Here is a 17,023-nt window from a genome sequence, read left to right as displayed (position 1 = left end):
TGTACATTATTGAAGATTAGGATGACAGTGAATGAACAACAGGACCCTCTTTATCACCGGAACTAGTTAGATTACTGTGTGTGTGTTATGGAAAACGACACTGCTTCCTTTTATTTTAACCTCACCATGTTTCTGAACATTGGACATTTCCGTTACCCAGCCTTCGTCTTTTGCCTCCTGCTGTATGCCGTCATCATCTCCGCTAATCTCGTCATAATACTTGTCATATTACGAGAGCGAGCACTACATGAGCCTATGTATGTATTTATCGCCTGTTTATCTGTCAATTCCATCTATGGTTCTGCAGGTTTCTTCCCCAGGTTTTTAATAGACCTTCTATCGGACACTCATCTGATCTCACGTCCTGCTTGTTTCACTCAGGTCTATATTATTTACACCTACGCTTCCTGTGACGTGACCATTCTGGGGATTATGGCATATGATAGATGCGTAGCCGTGTGTCATCCTTTATCCTATCACAGAAAGATGACAGTTAAAGCTGTTATTACTTTGGTAACGTTGGCTTGGGTTTGTCCGGCCTTGAACCTCACAGTAACCATTAACATGACGGCCCGGCTTCCATTATGTGGTAACAAGATCCGTAAGATATACTGTGCCAGCTGGAATATTGTAAAACTCTCATGTGTAACCGCTGCTGTTAATAATATTGCTGCGATGTTGGGAGCTGTAGTCATTGCATTTGTCCCCTTCGCTTTCATTTTCTACACTTATCTGAGAGTCCTGATTGCTTGTTGGAAAAACCCATCCAGGATCAGGGGGAAAGTAATACAGAGCTGTCTTCCACATGTTATTACGTTTGTCATTTATTCTGTCACGTCGTTCAGTGATACGGCACTGAGTCGACAGAATCTGGAGGAGGTAAACCCTGTCGTTGCTGTTGTTTTAGCGCTGGAGTTTATCGTTATTCCTCCGCTTCTGAATCCTCTTGTGTACAGCCTCAAGTTACCAGAGATTAGGAGGCACATCTTTAAGATGCTGAGCATAAAATCCAACAGGAAAAAGAATTCTAGTAAAACATGTCCAGAGTCGAGATCTTGAGATTTCTCCTCATTTCAATTCAGCACCAATTATAACTTGTAAATGCAGATGAAAGTAAATATTTATTGTTAAACTTTATTAAAGCAGGAGAAAAGAATGAGTGTCATAAGTGTCATACATCCACACTTAAAATGTACGTATTACTTTTAAATGCTAAATAGTAAATAAACAAAAACAGAGCTCTAATCTTTAGTTATCTTTTTTTTTAATCACTTTTCAGTCCTTTATAATGAATTTTTTCACATTAATAGATGTTTTTCTCTGCCTTTTTCATTGCATGCTGTGTTTATTATATTAAGAGATATATTTCTTGTTCCCCATAGGTTCATTACAAAACAGCAGCAGCAAAACTCAGTTCTAAATACTAAATAGTAGGCTAAATAAAAACAACAGAGCTCTAATCTTTTAGTGATTGAGTCATTTTTTAAATCACTTTTCAATCCTTTTTTGATGAATTATTACACATCAATGTATGTTTTCCTCTGCCTTTTTTGCTGATGCTGTGTTCATTTTATTAGGAGATATATTTCTTGTTCCCTATAGGTTTATTACAAGACAGCAGCAGCAGAAGTTACAGAAAATAGAGATTTCATCCATACATCCACACTACAAATGTACATAAAACACATAGTAAAACTCAGTTCTAAATACTAAAGCACAATAAATAGGAAATAAACAACAGAGCTCTAATCTTGTAGTGATTGAGTCTTTATCTATTTTTTTCACATTTCAGTCCTTTTTTTTTTTATAAATTATTACACATCAATGTATGTTTATTATATTAGTTTATATATTTCTTGTTCCCCATAGGTTTCTTACATGTTGAATTGTGGGTCATTTTTCGTTATGCTGCATCTATGATAAAATGTCCAGGAGAAATAAGCTTGCATTATTTCCCCACATTATGAGACTGTGATAGATTATGAACCACATAGGTTGAGGCCTTATCAGGGTACTCTAAACTACTACAGGTCATCACCTCATTCACCTTTTCTGTCATTTTCTATTGTCTCTATAATAAAGATTCACATGCTTTCACCTACTGTCATGTTTTTATTTTATTTTATTATAAATAAGCTGAATACAAGGAAATATTGCAAACATTTTGAAGAAAATTCAGCCTCTCAATGTGACAAAGAACTGGTGTATCAAGGTGTATTATTTTGATTTTTGCTTACGGATTAGAAAGTCTTTAGGTCATAAGGGAAATTCAGTCATATAGTATTTACAGTAAGTATAGTTTTTAGGGGTGTGTATTGACAAGAATCTGGTGATACGATACAAATCACAATACGATATATCACGATATATCATGACACTGTTAAAAAGGCAATTTTTTGTTTCTTTTTTTAATGATTGTTTCCTTGAAGAATTGAATTATACCAGAAATATGCTCAAATACTAAACACATTTTTATTTGATTACAACAGGATCTAATGCTATATCGCAACATTTTCCTGTGTTAAAACTTAAATTAGGTTTTACAGACAGTACGGTTTAAGATCCTGCTCAAATGTTCATATTCTATTAGTTCATAACTAACATCATAACATTATTTTTGTGTGATCCCAAGAAAGGAACTAACATTTTTTAATAAGTGTTAAACAAAATATAAACAAAAAAGAAAAACAAAAATAAACCTCCACAATATCTGCATTTGAATACATACCTAAAATATTGATACAGTACTTTTTAGTATCGATACAGTATTGTGAAATGAAATATTGCAATATATTGCAGAACCAATATTTTCTTACACCCCTAATAGTTTTAAGACAGAGTATGAATTGCTGATAAGATCTATAATAAGTAGTTGGAACAAGATCTTGTTTTTTCAGGGCTGAAATTATCATACATATTTATTCATCATTCTCGTTTCTTCAAACACAACAAGAAAATACATTAAATATGTGTGCAACCTTTAAAGGCACACAAAAAACTGAACTCAATGGGTTGAAAATGTTTAAGTCACTATTTAGTGTGACCCCTGACCCCATGACAAGAAGCAGCACTAACATCTGACTCGTGGGGGTGGGCATTTTGCTTGTCTTGGGAGGAGGGCAGAAAAATAATGGTGGGGGCGTGGCCATAATAGTAATTTTTGTTTGTCCCCTGATGATGAATCTGTGTACCGATTTTCGTGGCTCTACGACAAACTTTACATTGGATGTGGTCCCACTTTTCAAGGGGGCGCTGCCGCAACATTTCTTTACGGACATCTACGAAACCTATATGTAAATTCAATTTCTCGCACTTCTGAATTTTGGGCAAAATTTGGTGAGTTTTCATAAATGTTCAAGCGGTCAAATTTGAGCTCAAAGCGCAGGAGAAGGAATAAATAAATAAATACATAAATAAAATAATAATAATAATAATAATAATAATAATAATAATAATAATAATAATAATAATAATAATAATAATCTGAGCAAGAACAATATAGCTGTTTCCATGGCAACCACATATTTGGCCTTATTTGGAAGCTTTCGAGGTCCCCCACATGTCTGTGGGGTCAGATGTCAAGTGTTGTGCACTTACACATACGTGACTGACCCCGACTGGGCGTGTCCCATTGACTCCCATTCATTCTGAGCAGGTGTAAATATGCGATTTACGCACATGTCATGTACATCTTCGGAAAGGTCTGACTGCCGTGAATGTGACTATGTGTGAGAGTAGCGACAGTGGCGAAAGGCGACTGCGTCACTGGTGATTTTGTCCCCATGCGCCCACTGCAGACTCAATAGGCCCTGCGCCGGCTTCACTCGGCTCGGGCCTAAAAACTTCTTTTGTGCTGTGAAATGTCGGGTGTTAATTAGCATTACAGTACATTACTGCCACCTACTGTTGGGGAATATGAATGAACGGCACTCAGCTCCATAAAAAATAAAGCCCAGGATTGATTTCTTAACATTATTGGTTTTCCAGGCACAGGCCCAAGACCCAATGGAAACAGGTTCATGACCCACCAGCTTAGAATCACTGATGTAAACTGTTTTCAGACAGAAATCTTAAACCCCATAATCAAACTCACCCATATAGAGAAAACACAGATTTTAGCATTAAACTCCATTCTTTTAATTCGGACCAGTATTACAGTCAATTCTGTTGATTCCATTACGTTATGTTTAAAATCAGGAACATCCATCAGATTCAGTAGATTTAAGAATGAAATAAAAATATGCCTTAAGGCAGGGGTCACCAATCCTAGTCCTCGAGGGCCGTTATCCTGCTTGTTGTAGATGTATCCCTCTTCCAACACACCTGATTTAAACCATCAGCCTATCATCAAGCTCTGCAGAAGCCTGATAACGACTGTCAGGCGTGCGGGAAGAGGGAAATATCTAAAACATGCAGGATACCGGCCCTCGAGGACCAGGATTGGTGACCCCTGCCTTACGGTCTGGTTTCTGTTCTAGATCAGCAAGAAACTGATCTCACTCATAGATATTATCAGACAGCCAAATACAGCCAATATATATACAGCCAAAACGCTCCCATTGATGAGGAATCCTTCACAGAACTGTACAAGCTGAACCTGCATCCTTATCTGGATCATTTCTATTATTATAGATATCAACCTTTTATCAACTTGAGTAAAATTTTTAAGGCAAAATGTGTTGTTGCTTTTGACTTACAGGGGTAAGACTTAGTTTGTGACACATTAGGTTTACTGACCCGGTCCATTAGTTTCATCATCTTTCATCATGGTATTGAGGATATGTTTCTGTATGACCCAGGAGAGAAATGATATGGTGACATCTTCCAGTTGGAACAAGATAAAGGACTTAACAGTACTGTGTCCGCTCAGAGTAGTGGTTTATCTGTGCATAGATCTGACTATAACCACAGTGTTGTACATTACTGAAGATTAGGATGACTGAATGAACAACAGGACCCTCTTTATCACCGGAACTAGTTAGATTACTGTGTGTGTGTTATGGAAAACGACACTGCTTCCTTTTACTTTAACCTCACCATGTTTCTGAACATTGGACATTTCCGTTACCCAGCCTTCGTCTTTTGCCTCCTGCTGTATGCCGTCATCATCTCCGCTAATCTCGTCATAATACTTGTCATATTACGAGAGCGAGCGCTACATGAGCCTATGCATGTATTTATCGCCTGTTTATCTGTCAATTCCATCTATGGTTCTGCAGGTTTCTTCCCCAGGTTTTTAATAGACCTTCTATCGGACACTCATCTGATCTCACGTCCTGCTTGTTTCACTCAGGTCTATATTATTTACACCTACGCGTCCTATGAGCTGACCATTCTGGCAATTATGGCATATGATAGATACATAGCCGTGTGTCATCCTTTATCCTATCACAGAAAGATGACGGTTAAAGCTGTTATTACTTTGGTAACGTTGGCTTGGGTTTGTCCGGCCTTGAACCTCACAGTAACCATTAACATGACGGTCCGGCTTCCATTATGTGGTAACAAGATTCGCAAGATATACTGTGCCAGCTGGAATATTGTAAAACTCTCATGTATAACTGCTGCTGTTAATAATATTGCTGCGATGTTGGGAGCTGTAGTCATTGCATTTGTCCCCTTCGCTTTCATTTTCTACACTTATCTGAGAATCCTGGTTGCTTGTTGGAAAAACCCATCCAGGATCAGGGGGAAAGTAATACAGAGCTGTCTTCCACATGTTATTACGTTTGTCATTTATTCTGTCACGTCGTTCAGTGATACGGCACTGAGTCGACAGAATCTGGAGGAGGTAAACCCTGTCGTTGCTGTTGTTTTAGCGCTGGAGTTTATCGTTATTCCTCCGCTTCTGAATCCTCTTGTTTACGGCCTCAAGTTACCAGAGATTAGGAGGCACATCTTTAAGATGCTGAGCATAAAATCCAACAGGAAAAAGAATTCTAGTAAAACATGTCCAGAGTTGAGATCTTGAGATTTCTCCTCATTTCAATTCAGCACCGTATATAACTTATAAATGCAGATGAAAGTAAATATTTATTATTAAACTTTATTAAAGCAGGAGAAAAGAATGAGTGTCATAAGTGTTATACATCCACACTAAAAATGTACATATTAGTTCTAAATGCTAAATAGTAAATAAACAAAAACAGAGCTCTAATCTTTAGTTTATCTTTTTTTTTTTTTATCACTTTTCAGTCCTTTATAATGAATTTTTTCACATCAATATATGTTTTTCTCTGCCTTTTTCATTGCATGCTGTGTTTATTATATTAAGAGGTATATTTCTTGTTCCCCATAGGTTCATTACAAAACAGCAGTAGCAAAACTCAGCTCTAAATACTAAACAGTAGGCTAAATAAACAAAAACAACAGAGCTCTAATCTTTTAGTGATTGAGTCATTATTTATTTATTTATTTTAATCACTTTTCAGTCCTTTTTTGATGAATTATTACACAGTGTATGTTTTCCTCTGCCTTTTTTGCTGATGCTGTGTTTATTTCATCAGGAGATATATTTCTTGTTCACCATAGGTTTATTACAAGCCTGCAGTAGCAGACGTTACAGAAAATAGAGATTTCATCCATAAATCCATCCACACTAAAAATGTACATAAAACACATAGTAAAACTCAATTCTAAACACTGAAGAGCAATAAATCAGAAATAAACTAAAAAAAAAACAGAGCTCTAATATTTTAGTGATGAGTCTTTATTTTCATCACATTTCAGTCCTTTTTTTTGATGAATTATTACACATCAGTGTATGTTTATTATGTTAGTTTATATATTTCTGCTTCCCCATAGGTTTCTTACATGTTGAAATGTGGGTCATTTTTTCCCTGTGCTGCATCCATGATAAAATGTCCTATAATATGAAGAAATAAAACTTGTGTCATATTATGAAACTGTGATAGATTATGAACCACATAGGTTGAGGCCTTATCAGGGTACTCTAAACTACAACAGGTCATCACCTCATTCACCTTTTCTGTCATTTTCTATTGTCTCTATAATAAAGGTTTACATGCTTTCACCTACTGTCATGTTTTTATTTTATTTTATTATAAATAAGCTGAATACATGGAAATATTGCAAACATTTTGAAGAAAATTCAGCCTCTCATTGTGACAAAGAACTGGTGTATCAAGGTGTACTATTTTGATTTTTGCTTATGGATTAGAATGGCTTTAGGTCATGAGGGGAATTCGGTGATATAGTACATAAGTATTAGGCCTGTAACGGTACACGTACCGAACCGTTTCGGTACACACCTGTTCGGTTCAGTACACAGCTGTACCGAAACGGCACAGTATGATGAGAAAAAGAAAAAGGAACGAAAGGCATCGTTCGATGTGGAACTTCAAATCCGTGCAAGTTTCACACGGATATATTGAAGGAGCACACATTGACCCGAAATATGAAATAGCAGTTGATATAAGGTTAAAAAAAAACAACAAATATGATGTGAACCTGGAAGGAAGAGACTGAAGACCCTCCACCATCAGTACAGTCCAGTTTAGATCAGTTCAGGTCCCAGTGAAAGACACTAATGAGGAAAGAGACGTTAATAAGACGGACGTTGTTTTGCCCCTAGGAACTACAGTAGTTCTAAAACACTGACACTAGCTCTGTCTGTCTGTCTGTCTGTCTGTCTATCACACATGCTGTATAATAGAGGAATAAATAGAACATTGAAAGTATGTAAAGTTTCACTTTCGTTTCACAACAGCATTCGTTACGTTAGTTATGGACCGCACCCCCAGGTATAGAACTGCGCCCCCCCCCCCCCCCCCCCGGCTCCAAAAAAAAAAAAAAAAAAAAAAAAAATCCCCCGTGCACACAGGCACACACAAATACACACAGTGTCCTAAACAGTTTGTTATCTGTCCTAAAATAAATAATTTGGTTCATTGTGTTGTCAATTTTTCTCTTCAGTTTGTTTAAACAGAATACTAGTTTACCCTCTTGTTAATGTTGCACTTCATATGGAATTTTTTTGTTATTTTTGTGCAGAATGTAAACTGACAGAACTGTGATTAGATTTTTGTTGTTTGTTCGAAACTACCTTTCAGGGAAAAGTGCAGTATTAATGTTTAAAATACATTTAGTAATATTAATAATTTGTTTTATTTTCTATTTGATTTGTAGCAGCAGAATTATATTATTCCTGTTTTTCTATATTCTATTGTCTCTAAAAATTAGGGGGAAAATGTTAAAAAATTCATAAATGCATTTATAGACATTTTGAGGGGTTTTCTTTCTTCCCGTACTGAACCGAAAAAAAGAACCGTGGCTTTGAAAACCGAAAATGTACCGAACCGAAAATTTTGTGTACCGTTACAGGGTATGAAGTGCTGATCAGTTCTATAATAACTAGTTGGAACCAGATCTTGTTTTTTCAGGGCTGAAATGATCATCCATATTTATTCATCATTCTCTTTTATTCAGATACAACAAGATAATACAATAAATATGTGTACAACCTTTAAAGACATAAAAAACTGAACTAAATGGGTTGAAAATGTTAAAGTCCCTATTTAGTGTGACCCCTGATGCCATGACAAGAAACAGCACAAACATCTGACTAGTGTGGGTGGGCATTTTGTTTGTCTTGGGGGGCAGAAAATAATGGGGGGGGGGGGGGGGTCCAGCTGTCATTGTCAGACCGAGGGGGGGCATCCGTGACTATTTATTTTATTGTTATCTGGCTACAGTTCTACACACAAAGTATGTAGTTTACAGCATTAATGAATGATGGAAAACATCCAGGGAAGAGTAAAGGCTCCCACACACTGTACGAGTTTAACAACTTTATAAGTTCACAGCAAGCCACTCTGTACGATATGAGTTTGGGTGTGACAAGAAGTTTGCTGTGTGTAGATTGTCCGATGAAAACACAACCTGAATCGCAGCCTACGATGTATGTAAGTCAACGAGAATGTACAAGAATTAATCATTATTAGTGTGCGCAAATCCACCCATTAAAAACAAAAATGTGAAGAAGTAACGGAACACTTGCCCTTTTGGAATTTATATGTGTAGACAAGAAATAAAAAAAAGGAGGAAGAGGAAAATATGGATGCAAATGCAAAAGAGAGACCAACTTGGGATGCCAATTTTGCAAAGAGAGCTTGAAGTAAGTATTTGTTAGCATCTGCTAGTATTTAATGTTAGCATTTACTGTAATGGTCTGTCACTTTCAGTGTTGCGTTAATCAGTACATCATTTCTGCATGTCTATTGGTCAGTTAGCGGACGTAGGTCATAGCAGCGGTCACACTGTGAGATGATTGCCCCAAATTTCTGACAGTGTCAGAATTTTATCACAGGCTGTCTTTGGTCGCAGGACAACAGCCGTCCTTGAACCTGTCTCACAGTGAGACATTGGACCACTGATTTAGAGCCAAGACCAAAGATATTGCCACGATTCTCTCATGATCGCTATCTTTTGTCTGAGATGGTGTGTGGGAGCCTAAAGGGGATTCCCTTCCTTGAATTGTTTAGATTTTTTTTTTTTTTGAGGAAAAATTAAAGATTAGATAAGCTTGGAATTGTGGATTTTTTTTTTTTTTTTTTTTTAATAAACCCATTATAAAAATTCCATAATCATACCATCATCATTGTATGTCTCTGGAGAAGAAAAGCTGCGATAAGATGGACAAATGCAAATGAGTATATATAGGACCGTCTCCTCCTCTCATTTCCTAGTCTGGTTGTCAGTTGGTGTAGAGCAACAACTGACTGTCTCTGACTCCTGCCGATCACTAAATAATTAGTTTGTAAGTATATATCCAAACTTGGTTTACATGTTATCACATTATTCTTATGTTTTTTAAAAAGATGATGCCAAATCCTGCCTTATTTCTCAACACAGGAAAAAGGCTTTGTACACATCGAATACTAATCATCTGCGTTGTTTGTTTGTGATTCTGATTGTGTGTTATGTTAAATAATACTGTTTCCTTCCACTTTAACCTCACTATGTTTGGTGATTTTGGACATTACTACTATGCAGCCTTTGTGTTTTGCCTCCTGCTTTATGCTTTTATTGTCTCTGCTAATCTTGTCATAATATTGGTCATAACAAGAGAGAGAGCGCTACATGAGCCCATGTACATGTTGATTGCTTGTTTATCTGTCAATGCTCTCTATGGATCTGCTGGTTTTTTCCCCAGATTTCTCATGGACCTTCTGTCAGACACTCATCTCATCTCACATCCGGCTTGTTTCACTCAGATCTATGTTATTTACACATATGCTGCTAATGAACTGACCATTCTGGGGATTATGGCATATGATAGATACGTTGCTATATGTCACCCTTTACACTGTCATAAAAAAATGACCTTCAAAACTGTTATTGTATTGGCTGCGCTGGCTTGGATTTATTCATCTGGCATAGTCACAGCAGCCATTTCTTCTTCTTCCAGGATTTCTTTATGTGGTAATGAGATACAAAAAGTGTTCTGTGCCAGCTGGAATGTGGTGAAACTGTCATGCATTCCCAACCTTTACAGTGGTGCTGCAGGAATGCTCATGACAGTAACTACAGTTTTCCTTAACCTCTTCTATGTCCTGTACACATATGTAAGAATCGTAATCATCTGCTGGAAAAGCTCATCAGATTTTAAAAGCAAAGTATTACACAGCTGCATACCGCACATTGTTTCATTTACAGTTTATTCCATTACAGCGTTTTGTGACATCGCTCTGAGTCGCTATGATCCTGAACAGATAAATCCTATTTTCGCTGTTATTTTATCACTAGAGTTTGTTGTTATTCCTCCCATTCTGAATCCACTTGTGTACGGTTTAAAGTTACCAGAAATTAAGAGACATATTTCAAAGATGCTAACATGGCATAAAATAATCTAATAAAATTCATTCTCCAAAGCTGACTATGAGGTGCAAATATATATGTTACCACTCACACCTGAACTAAGTATTTCATCATTTTGCATGTTATATTTTTTCCAGTTAGCAGGAATACACTGGAATAATACCATGCAAAAAATAAGTGTTATGTAGTTTTTGTAAGAAACAGTATGCACAGGAATGAGTTTGAATTTTTACCCCACCCCCCGAAGGGGAGGCAAGGGGTATTGTTTTTGGTTTGGTTTGTTTCTTTGTTTGTTTAGCACTCTAGCAGCAAAACTATCAGTTGAATTCATACCAAATTTGGTTTATATAATGCCAGTGAGCCAAAATAGATCTGATTTAGGGATGCAAATTATCGATTAATCCATTAATCATTAGTTGGTTGATCTTATCGATCGACTAATGATTAATTGATAAGCAGCAATTTTCCTGAGAACTTGAATATCTTTTTCAATACGGTCTATAAGAATAAAAGCTAAATATTGTTCATATACTTCATGAAAAAAAGCATGTCATATTCCTTAATGATTGATTTATTGAACCATTGGATACAGTCAGTGTTTCCTGTGGAATTCATCTGTTGGTGTGGTGGTGTGTAAGAGGGGGTTGCACGCGCGTGCGTTTCGCCAGTGGTGGTGGTGGGGGGTGCATGTGCGTGCGTTTCGTCGGTGTGTGTGGGGGGGTACTTGGCCGCATGTGCGCAGTTTGACCGGGGGATGCGTGCGTGTTGGTTGGTAACTGTGCGCGCGCATGTGCGTTACTTTCCGTCCTACTTATAATACAATAGGGCAACAGGTCGGTGCAGTCTGTGCCCCCCCCCCCCCCACACACACACACACACACACACACACACACCTTTTCCCTACCTCCTGAAGGTTCGTACGACGGCATATTAGGGCCACATTAGAAAATAAAAACACTTGTCACTATGAGAATAAAGTCGTTATTTAACGAGAATAAAGTCGTTATTTAATGAGAAGAAAGTCGTTATTGAATGAGAAGAAAGTTGTAGTTTTAAAAAAGTCATTAACGAGAATAAAGTCGTTATTTAATGAGAATAAAGTCGTTAATTGACGAGAATAAAGTCGTAGTTTTAAAAAACTCATTATTTAACGAGAATAAAGTTGTTAATTAACGAGACTAAAGTCATTGATTAACAAGAATAAAGTCATTATTTAACGAGAATAAAGTTGTACTGTTATGAGATTAAACTCGTAATATTTTGGAAATTCGACAAAGTTTCTGGTTTTACAGCGAAGGCAACAAGCGAAGCAGCAACTTTCCCTTCTGTTGGACTCAAAAACTTGGAGTAGCATCCTCACAGTTTCTTCAGAAACAACAAACCCTCTCTGTTTAGTTCTCTGGTGTAACCACTGATAGCCCTACAACTGACCACTTCATCAGTTTCTCCTCCACAAAAGAGGCAATTTGCTACAAATCAGTTCGATTCTTACAACAAACCCAAATGTGTGCAAACTCTCTTCAAAGTCCTTATACTAATGTGTTGATGGGGGGATAGACTCAGTATTTTACCTTTGTGCCTAACCCCCAAATGAAAGGAGAACTTCACAAAATGTTCCAAGTTTTACATTAGGCGATGAGGAGGTACAACTTCTCATTATATTATGACTTTATTCTCGTTAAATAACGACTTTATTCTCATTAAATAATGACTTTATTCTTGTTAAATAGAGTTTTTTAAAACTACGACTTTATTCTCATTAAATAACGACTTTATTCTCGTTAAATAATGACTTTTTTAAAACTACGACTATTCTCGTTAAATAATGACTATTCTCGTTAAATAACGACTTTATTCTCGTAGCGACAAGTGTTTTTTTTTCTTATGTGGCCCTAATATGCCGTCGTGGCTTTGCAAATGTTCAACATACCTATGGTCTGGATCAGGAGCCTGGAGGATGTTTTAACTTCTGTCTCACTGACCATGGACTAGACCAACCTTCAGGGAAAATGCTCTGATCCGATACCGACCCCACATTTGTGCGTGTATTTATGCGGGGTGCACCATTCCCACAAACAGACCGACCGGTCTGTGTTTGGCTCCACCATGTCCATAAAGACATTCTAACTCATCAACGCCATGGTCCGGTTCGATGGCCAGCTTTCCCAGCTGCAGTGTTGCAGCGCGGACAAACCGGCAACCTTTGGACAGGTGTGGACAGGTGGACAAGGGCAATTAACCGACAGTTAATAATTTATTCAAGCAAATTCTTATCGACAATTAATTGTTAGTCGATTAATTGTTTACATCCCTAATCTGATTACATTTTGGGAACAGTAGGTCAAAGGTCACATTTTTTATGAATTTTTAAAATCTTTTTCTCCATTTACTTATAATAGGTGAAATTTCCAGTATCTGTAGCAGCAAAACTATTGCTTGAATTCATACCAAATTTGGTTTATAGATTGCCAGTGACCCAGAATAGATGTCATTACATTTTGGGAAAAGTAGGTCAAAGTTCAAATTTTTAAATAATTTTTTACATCTTTTTTTCTCCCATTTACTTACAATGGGTGAGATTTCAAATGTCTATAAAAACATTAATTTTATTTCAATTTACTTCAAACTTGGCACATATATAGAGGAAGTTGATATGCTGACATCACCACATGCATCGACATGATGACATCAGCTGGATCGATGCCAAAATAAGTTGCAATACATGCACGCGCAACAAAGGCAGAATCAATAAGCAGAATCATTAAGTAGGCCGACAAACGATTCAAAGGAATTGAGCTACTGGGAATTGGTTCTCAAAAAGAAACAGTTCTTGATTCCCATCCCCAAAACCAGTCATCAAAAACCTGGGTGGTTAAAATGGACTCTGACTTTAAGCTTGACAGTCAAGTAAAGGCAGTCGTGAAGTCAAGCTTTTTTCACTTAAGGCAGTTAGCCAAAGTCAAGCCAATCATTTCAAAGCGGCACTTTGAGACTGTAATCCACACCTTTATCACTACTCAGCTGGACTACTGTAATGCATGGTATTTGGGGGTTAGTGGGTCCTCCATCACTTGTCTTCAAATAGTACAAAATGCTGCTGCGCGTCTTAATTGGCACTTGAAAACGTGAGCGCATTTCTCCGGTTTTAGTGTCGCTCCACTGGCTGCCTCTTCATTTTAGGATCCAGTTTAAAACCACAACAAAGTGTAAGCTCCGAGGGGAGGGGGCCTTTGCTGCTGCTGGTCCCCGATTGTGGAATGACCTACCTCTGTATATCAGACAGGCCTCCTCGTTGCCTGTTTTTAAATCTCTTCTTAAAGTCCACCTGTTCTCTTTGGCTTTTTGAAACTCTTGCAGTGTTGATATTTTGCTTAAGTTGGTATATTTTAGCTTTTTTATTTATTTGATTTTATTGTTTCTTAATGCTTTTATTAATGTTTTATTGCGCTTTTAGACTTCTGTACAGCACTTTTGTGGTTGTTTTAGAGTGCTTTATAAATAAAGTTGAATTGGATTGGATTATTCCTCCTATGAAATTACCATTCTGGTGATTATGACATATGCATGTTCCTGTATAGGGATGTCAAACTCATTTTAGTTCAGGGGCCATGTACAGCCCAAATTGACCTCAAGTGGGCCGGACCAGTGAAATAATACCAAAATAATTTACAAATGACAACTCCAAATTTTTCTCTATTTTAGTGCAAAAAAAAGGAAGCAAAATTACTGTATGAAAAAGTGTGCATTTACAGTTTATCCTTAACAAAACAACATGAACAACCAGAAATCTCTTTAGAAAAATAAATAAAATTTAACAATATTATACCTCATCTTATTTTTATTATTTACACAAGTGCATTACAACATACAGATCACAGTAGATCTACAAAGGCACAAAACATTTAGTAACAGCCATCTGGAACTGAAAAATACAGTATTTAACTATATGATCAAGACTCACTGACACTTGGCTGTCATTGTGTTCTGTGTAATTTTTGTACTTTGCAAATTCATCCTGTGGGCCGCAGTGAACCTTTGGCGGGTCGGTTGTGACCTGTGGCCCGTATGTTTGACACCTCTACTTTACACTGTCACACAAAATGGCCAAATACACGTTACGTAACATCCATGTGCAGCTTTACCCCTCGGCCAACTTCAGACCAAAGAGGTATTGTAATCGTTTTGTCGTCCGTCTGTTCGTCCATTCAACAACATAATCGCATTATCTGAAGAATGCATTGACATATCTGCACCAAATTTATACTGTGGATGCATCTTGGCATGGAGCAGAAGCCTATTGAAAATAGGTGACCTTGACCTATTTTTTCAAGGTCAAATGGTCTTGTGCAATCATAAGTTCTGTGCACTTTCAAATATAAATATGTATGTAATAAATTTTACACAAAGACAATCTAATCTCAATTATAGTGCAGTAACTTTCAACAGAATCTTACACTATGTTTTGCTGAGGGGGATTAAAAGTGCACAGCATGATATGTTTGTGTATAGACACAGATGTTTACAGGTGCTGTTGTGTGCACTTGTGACCCTGAAACTGCTGTTCGTGGTTAATCCTCCAGAGAAGCAAACGTCACACACACACACACACACACACACACACACACACACACACACACACACACACATACATTATAACAACATATAAGAGTCATATCTCCTCCCAGTACCTGCTCTGGTTATCAGTATCTCTAAGAGCAACATGTAGATCATATCTGAGCCTTGACTTTTACCAACTTGTAGTTTGGTAAGTATGTAAGACTCACACCTGAGAGCTGAGACGCTTCATCCTATTTAACAAGATCTTTGTTATTTGCATGACTGTTGTGAAATATACATGATGTATCTGTAAATTGAGGAACTGTGTATTGTGACTTATCATGTCATCATCCAAGTTAAAGTGTCTTATACACAGTCAAAGCCCATAGCCACTGTATGTCTAATATTAATGACATTTCTCCAATACGCATATTTACTCGGATGATATCTTGACTTTTTCACATTTCTGTATTTTTCTTGCTGACATCTGTATGTTATGGAAAACGGCACAGTTTCCTTTTATTTCAACCTCACCATGTTTTTGAACGTCGGACATTTCCGCTACCCAGCCTTCGTCTTTTGCCTCCTTGTGTATGTCTTCATCAACGTTGCTAATCTTGTCATAATATTTGTTATATCACGAGAGCGAGCCCTACATGAGCCCATGTATATATTTATCGCTTATTTATCTGTCAATTCCATCTATGGATCTGCTGGTTTCTTCCCCAGATTTCTAATAGACCTTCTTTCAGACACTCATCTCATCTCTCGTCCTGCTTGTTTCACTCAGATCTATATTATTTACACCTATGCTTCCTATGAACTGACCATTCTGGGGATTATGGCATATGATAGATACATAGCCGTGTGTCATCCTTTACACTATCATGAGAAGATGATCTTTAAAACTGTTGTGACGCTGACAATGTTGGCTTGGATTTGTCCAGCTTTTTCCATTTCAGTATGTACAGGTTTATCTATTAGACTTCCCTTATGTGGTAATGAGGTGCAAAAAGTGTTTTGTGGCAACTGGAATGTGGTGAAACTGTCATGTGTTAACACTGACATCAATAATGTGGTAGGAATGTTTGTGACAATAACTACAGTTTTCCTCCCTCTTTCTTTTGTCCTGTACACATATTTAAGAATCGTAATCATCTGCTGGAAAAGCTCATCAGAATTTAAAGGCAAAGTATTACACAGCTGTTTACCTCACGTCATTTCATTTGCCATTTATTCCATTACGGCATTTTGTGATATTGCTCTGAGTCGCTATGATCTTGAAAAGATCAATCCCATAATGGCTGTTATTTTATCTCTGGAGTTTGTTGTCATTCCTCCTGTTCTGAATCCACTTGTGTACGGTTTAAAGTTACCAGAGATTAGGAGACATATTTCAAGAATGTTAACATGGAATTGAATAAGTGAATGAAGCAACAGCAAATTATGTGTATGAAGTATGTTGTATATGAATTTAATGTTATTTAATGTGATGATTGTGATCTAATAAAATGCATTTCCTAATATGGATCATATGTTTTAAATATAGATGTCTTTGTGTTGCTTTTATCCTTTTTTCATATCCTTTATACGTGCATTCACTGAAATATTTCTATGAAAAACATGA

General features: G+C 37.0%; 4 protein-coding genes across 4 annotated transcripts; all 4 read left to right on the top strand.

The window, feature by feature from the left end:
* The first annotated feature begins 87 nt into the window (after positions 1 to 87).
* On the top strand, positions 88 to 1,059 carry LOC115412859 (olfactory receptor 10A3-like). The gene has a single exon (XM_030125514.1). It carries the CDS (start codon positions 88 to 90, stop codon positions 1,057 to 1,059), a length of 972 nt encoding a protein of 323 aa, XP_029981374.1.
* Positions 1,060 to 4,999: 3,940 nt separating this feature from the next.
* LOC115412858 (olfactory receptor 10A3-like) lies at positions 5,000 to 5,971 on the top strand. Its single transcript, XM_030125513.1, has one exon. The coding sequence runs from the start codon at positions 5,000 to 5,002 to the stop codon at positions 5,969 to 5,971; it is 972 nt and encodes a 323-aa protein (XP_029981373.1).
* A 3,970-nt stretch (positions 5,972 to 9,941) lies between these two features.
* On the top strand, positions 9,942 to 10,874 carry LOC115412882 (olfactory receptor 10A3-like). The gene has a single exon (XM_030125546.1). The coding sequence runs from the start codon at positions 9,942 to 9,944 to the stop codon at positions 10,872 to 10,874; it is 933 nt and encodes a 310-aa protein (XP_029981406.1).
* Positions 10,875 to 15,892: 5,018 nt separating this feature from the next.
* On the top strand, positions 15,893 to 16,816 carry LOC115412857 (olfactory receptor 10A7-like). Its single transcript, XM_030125512.1, has one exon. It carries the CDS (start codon positions 15,893 to 15,895, stop codon positions 16,814 to 16,816), a length of 924 nt encoding a protein of 307 aa, XP_029981372.1.
* Positions 16,817 to 17,023: the final 207 nt, after the last annotated feature.

Source organism: Sphaeramia orbicularis, chromosome 21, assembly GCF_902148855.1.
Source record: "Sphaeramia orbicularis chromosome 21, fSphaOr1.1, whole genome shotgun sequence".
NCBI classification, from domain to species: domain Eukaryota; kingdom Metazoa; phylum Chordata; class Actinopteri; order Kurtiformes; family Apogonidae; genus Sphaeramia; species Sphaeramia orbicularis.
This window is presented reverse-complemented; position numbering and strand designations above follow the sequence as displayed.

Bases quoted from the DNA above. Each gene is read 5' to 3' on its own strand.
- LOC115412857 (XM_030125512.1), top strand. From the start codon at position 15,893: ATGGAAAACGGCACAGTTTCCTTTTATTTCAACCTCACCATGTTTTTG.
- LOC115412858 (XM_030125513.1), top strand. From the start codon at position 5,000: ATGGAAAACGACACTGCTTCCTTTTACTTTAACCTCACCATGTTTCTG.
- LOC115412859 (XM_030125514.1), top strand. From the start codon at position 88: ATGGAAAACGACACTGCTTCCTTTTATTTTAACCTCACCATGTTTCTG.
- LOC115412882 (XM_030125546.1), top strand. From the start codon at position 9,942: ATGTTAAATAATACTGTTTCCTTCCACTTTAACCTCACTATGTTTGGT.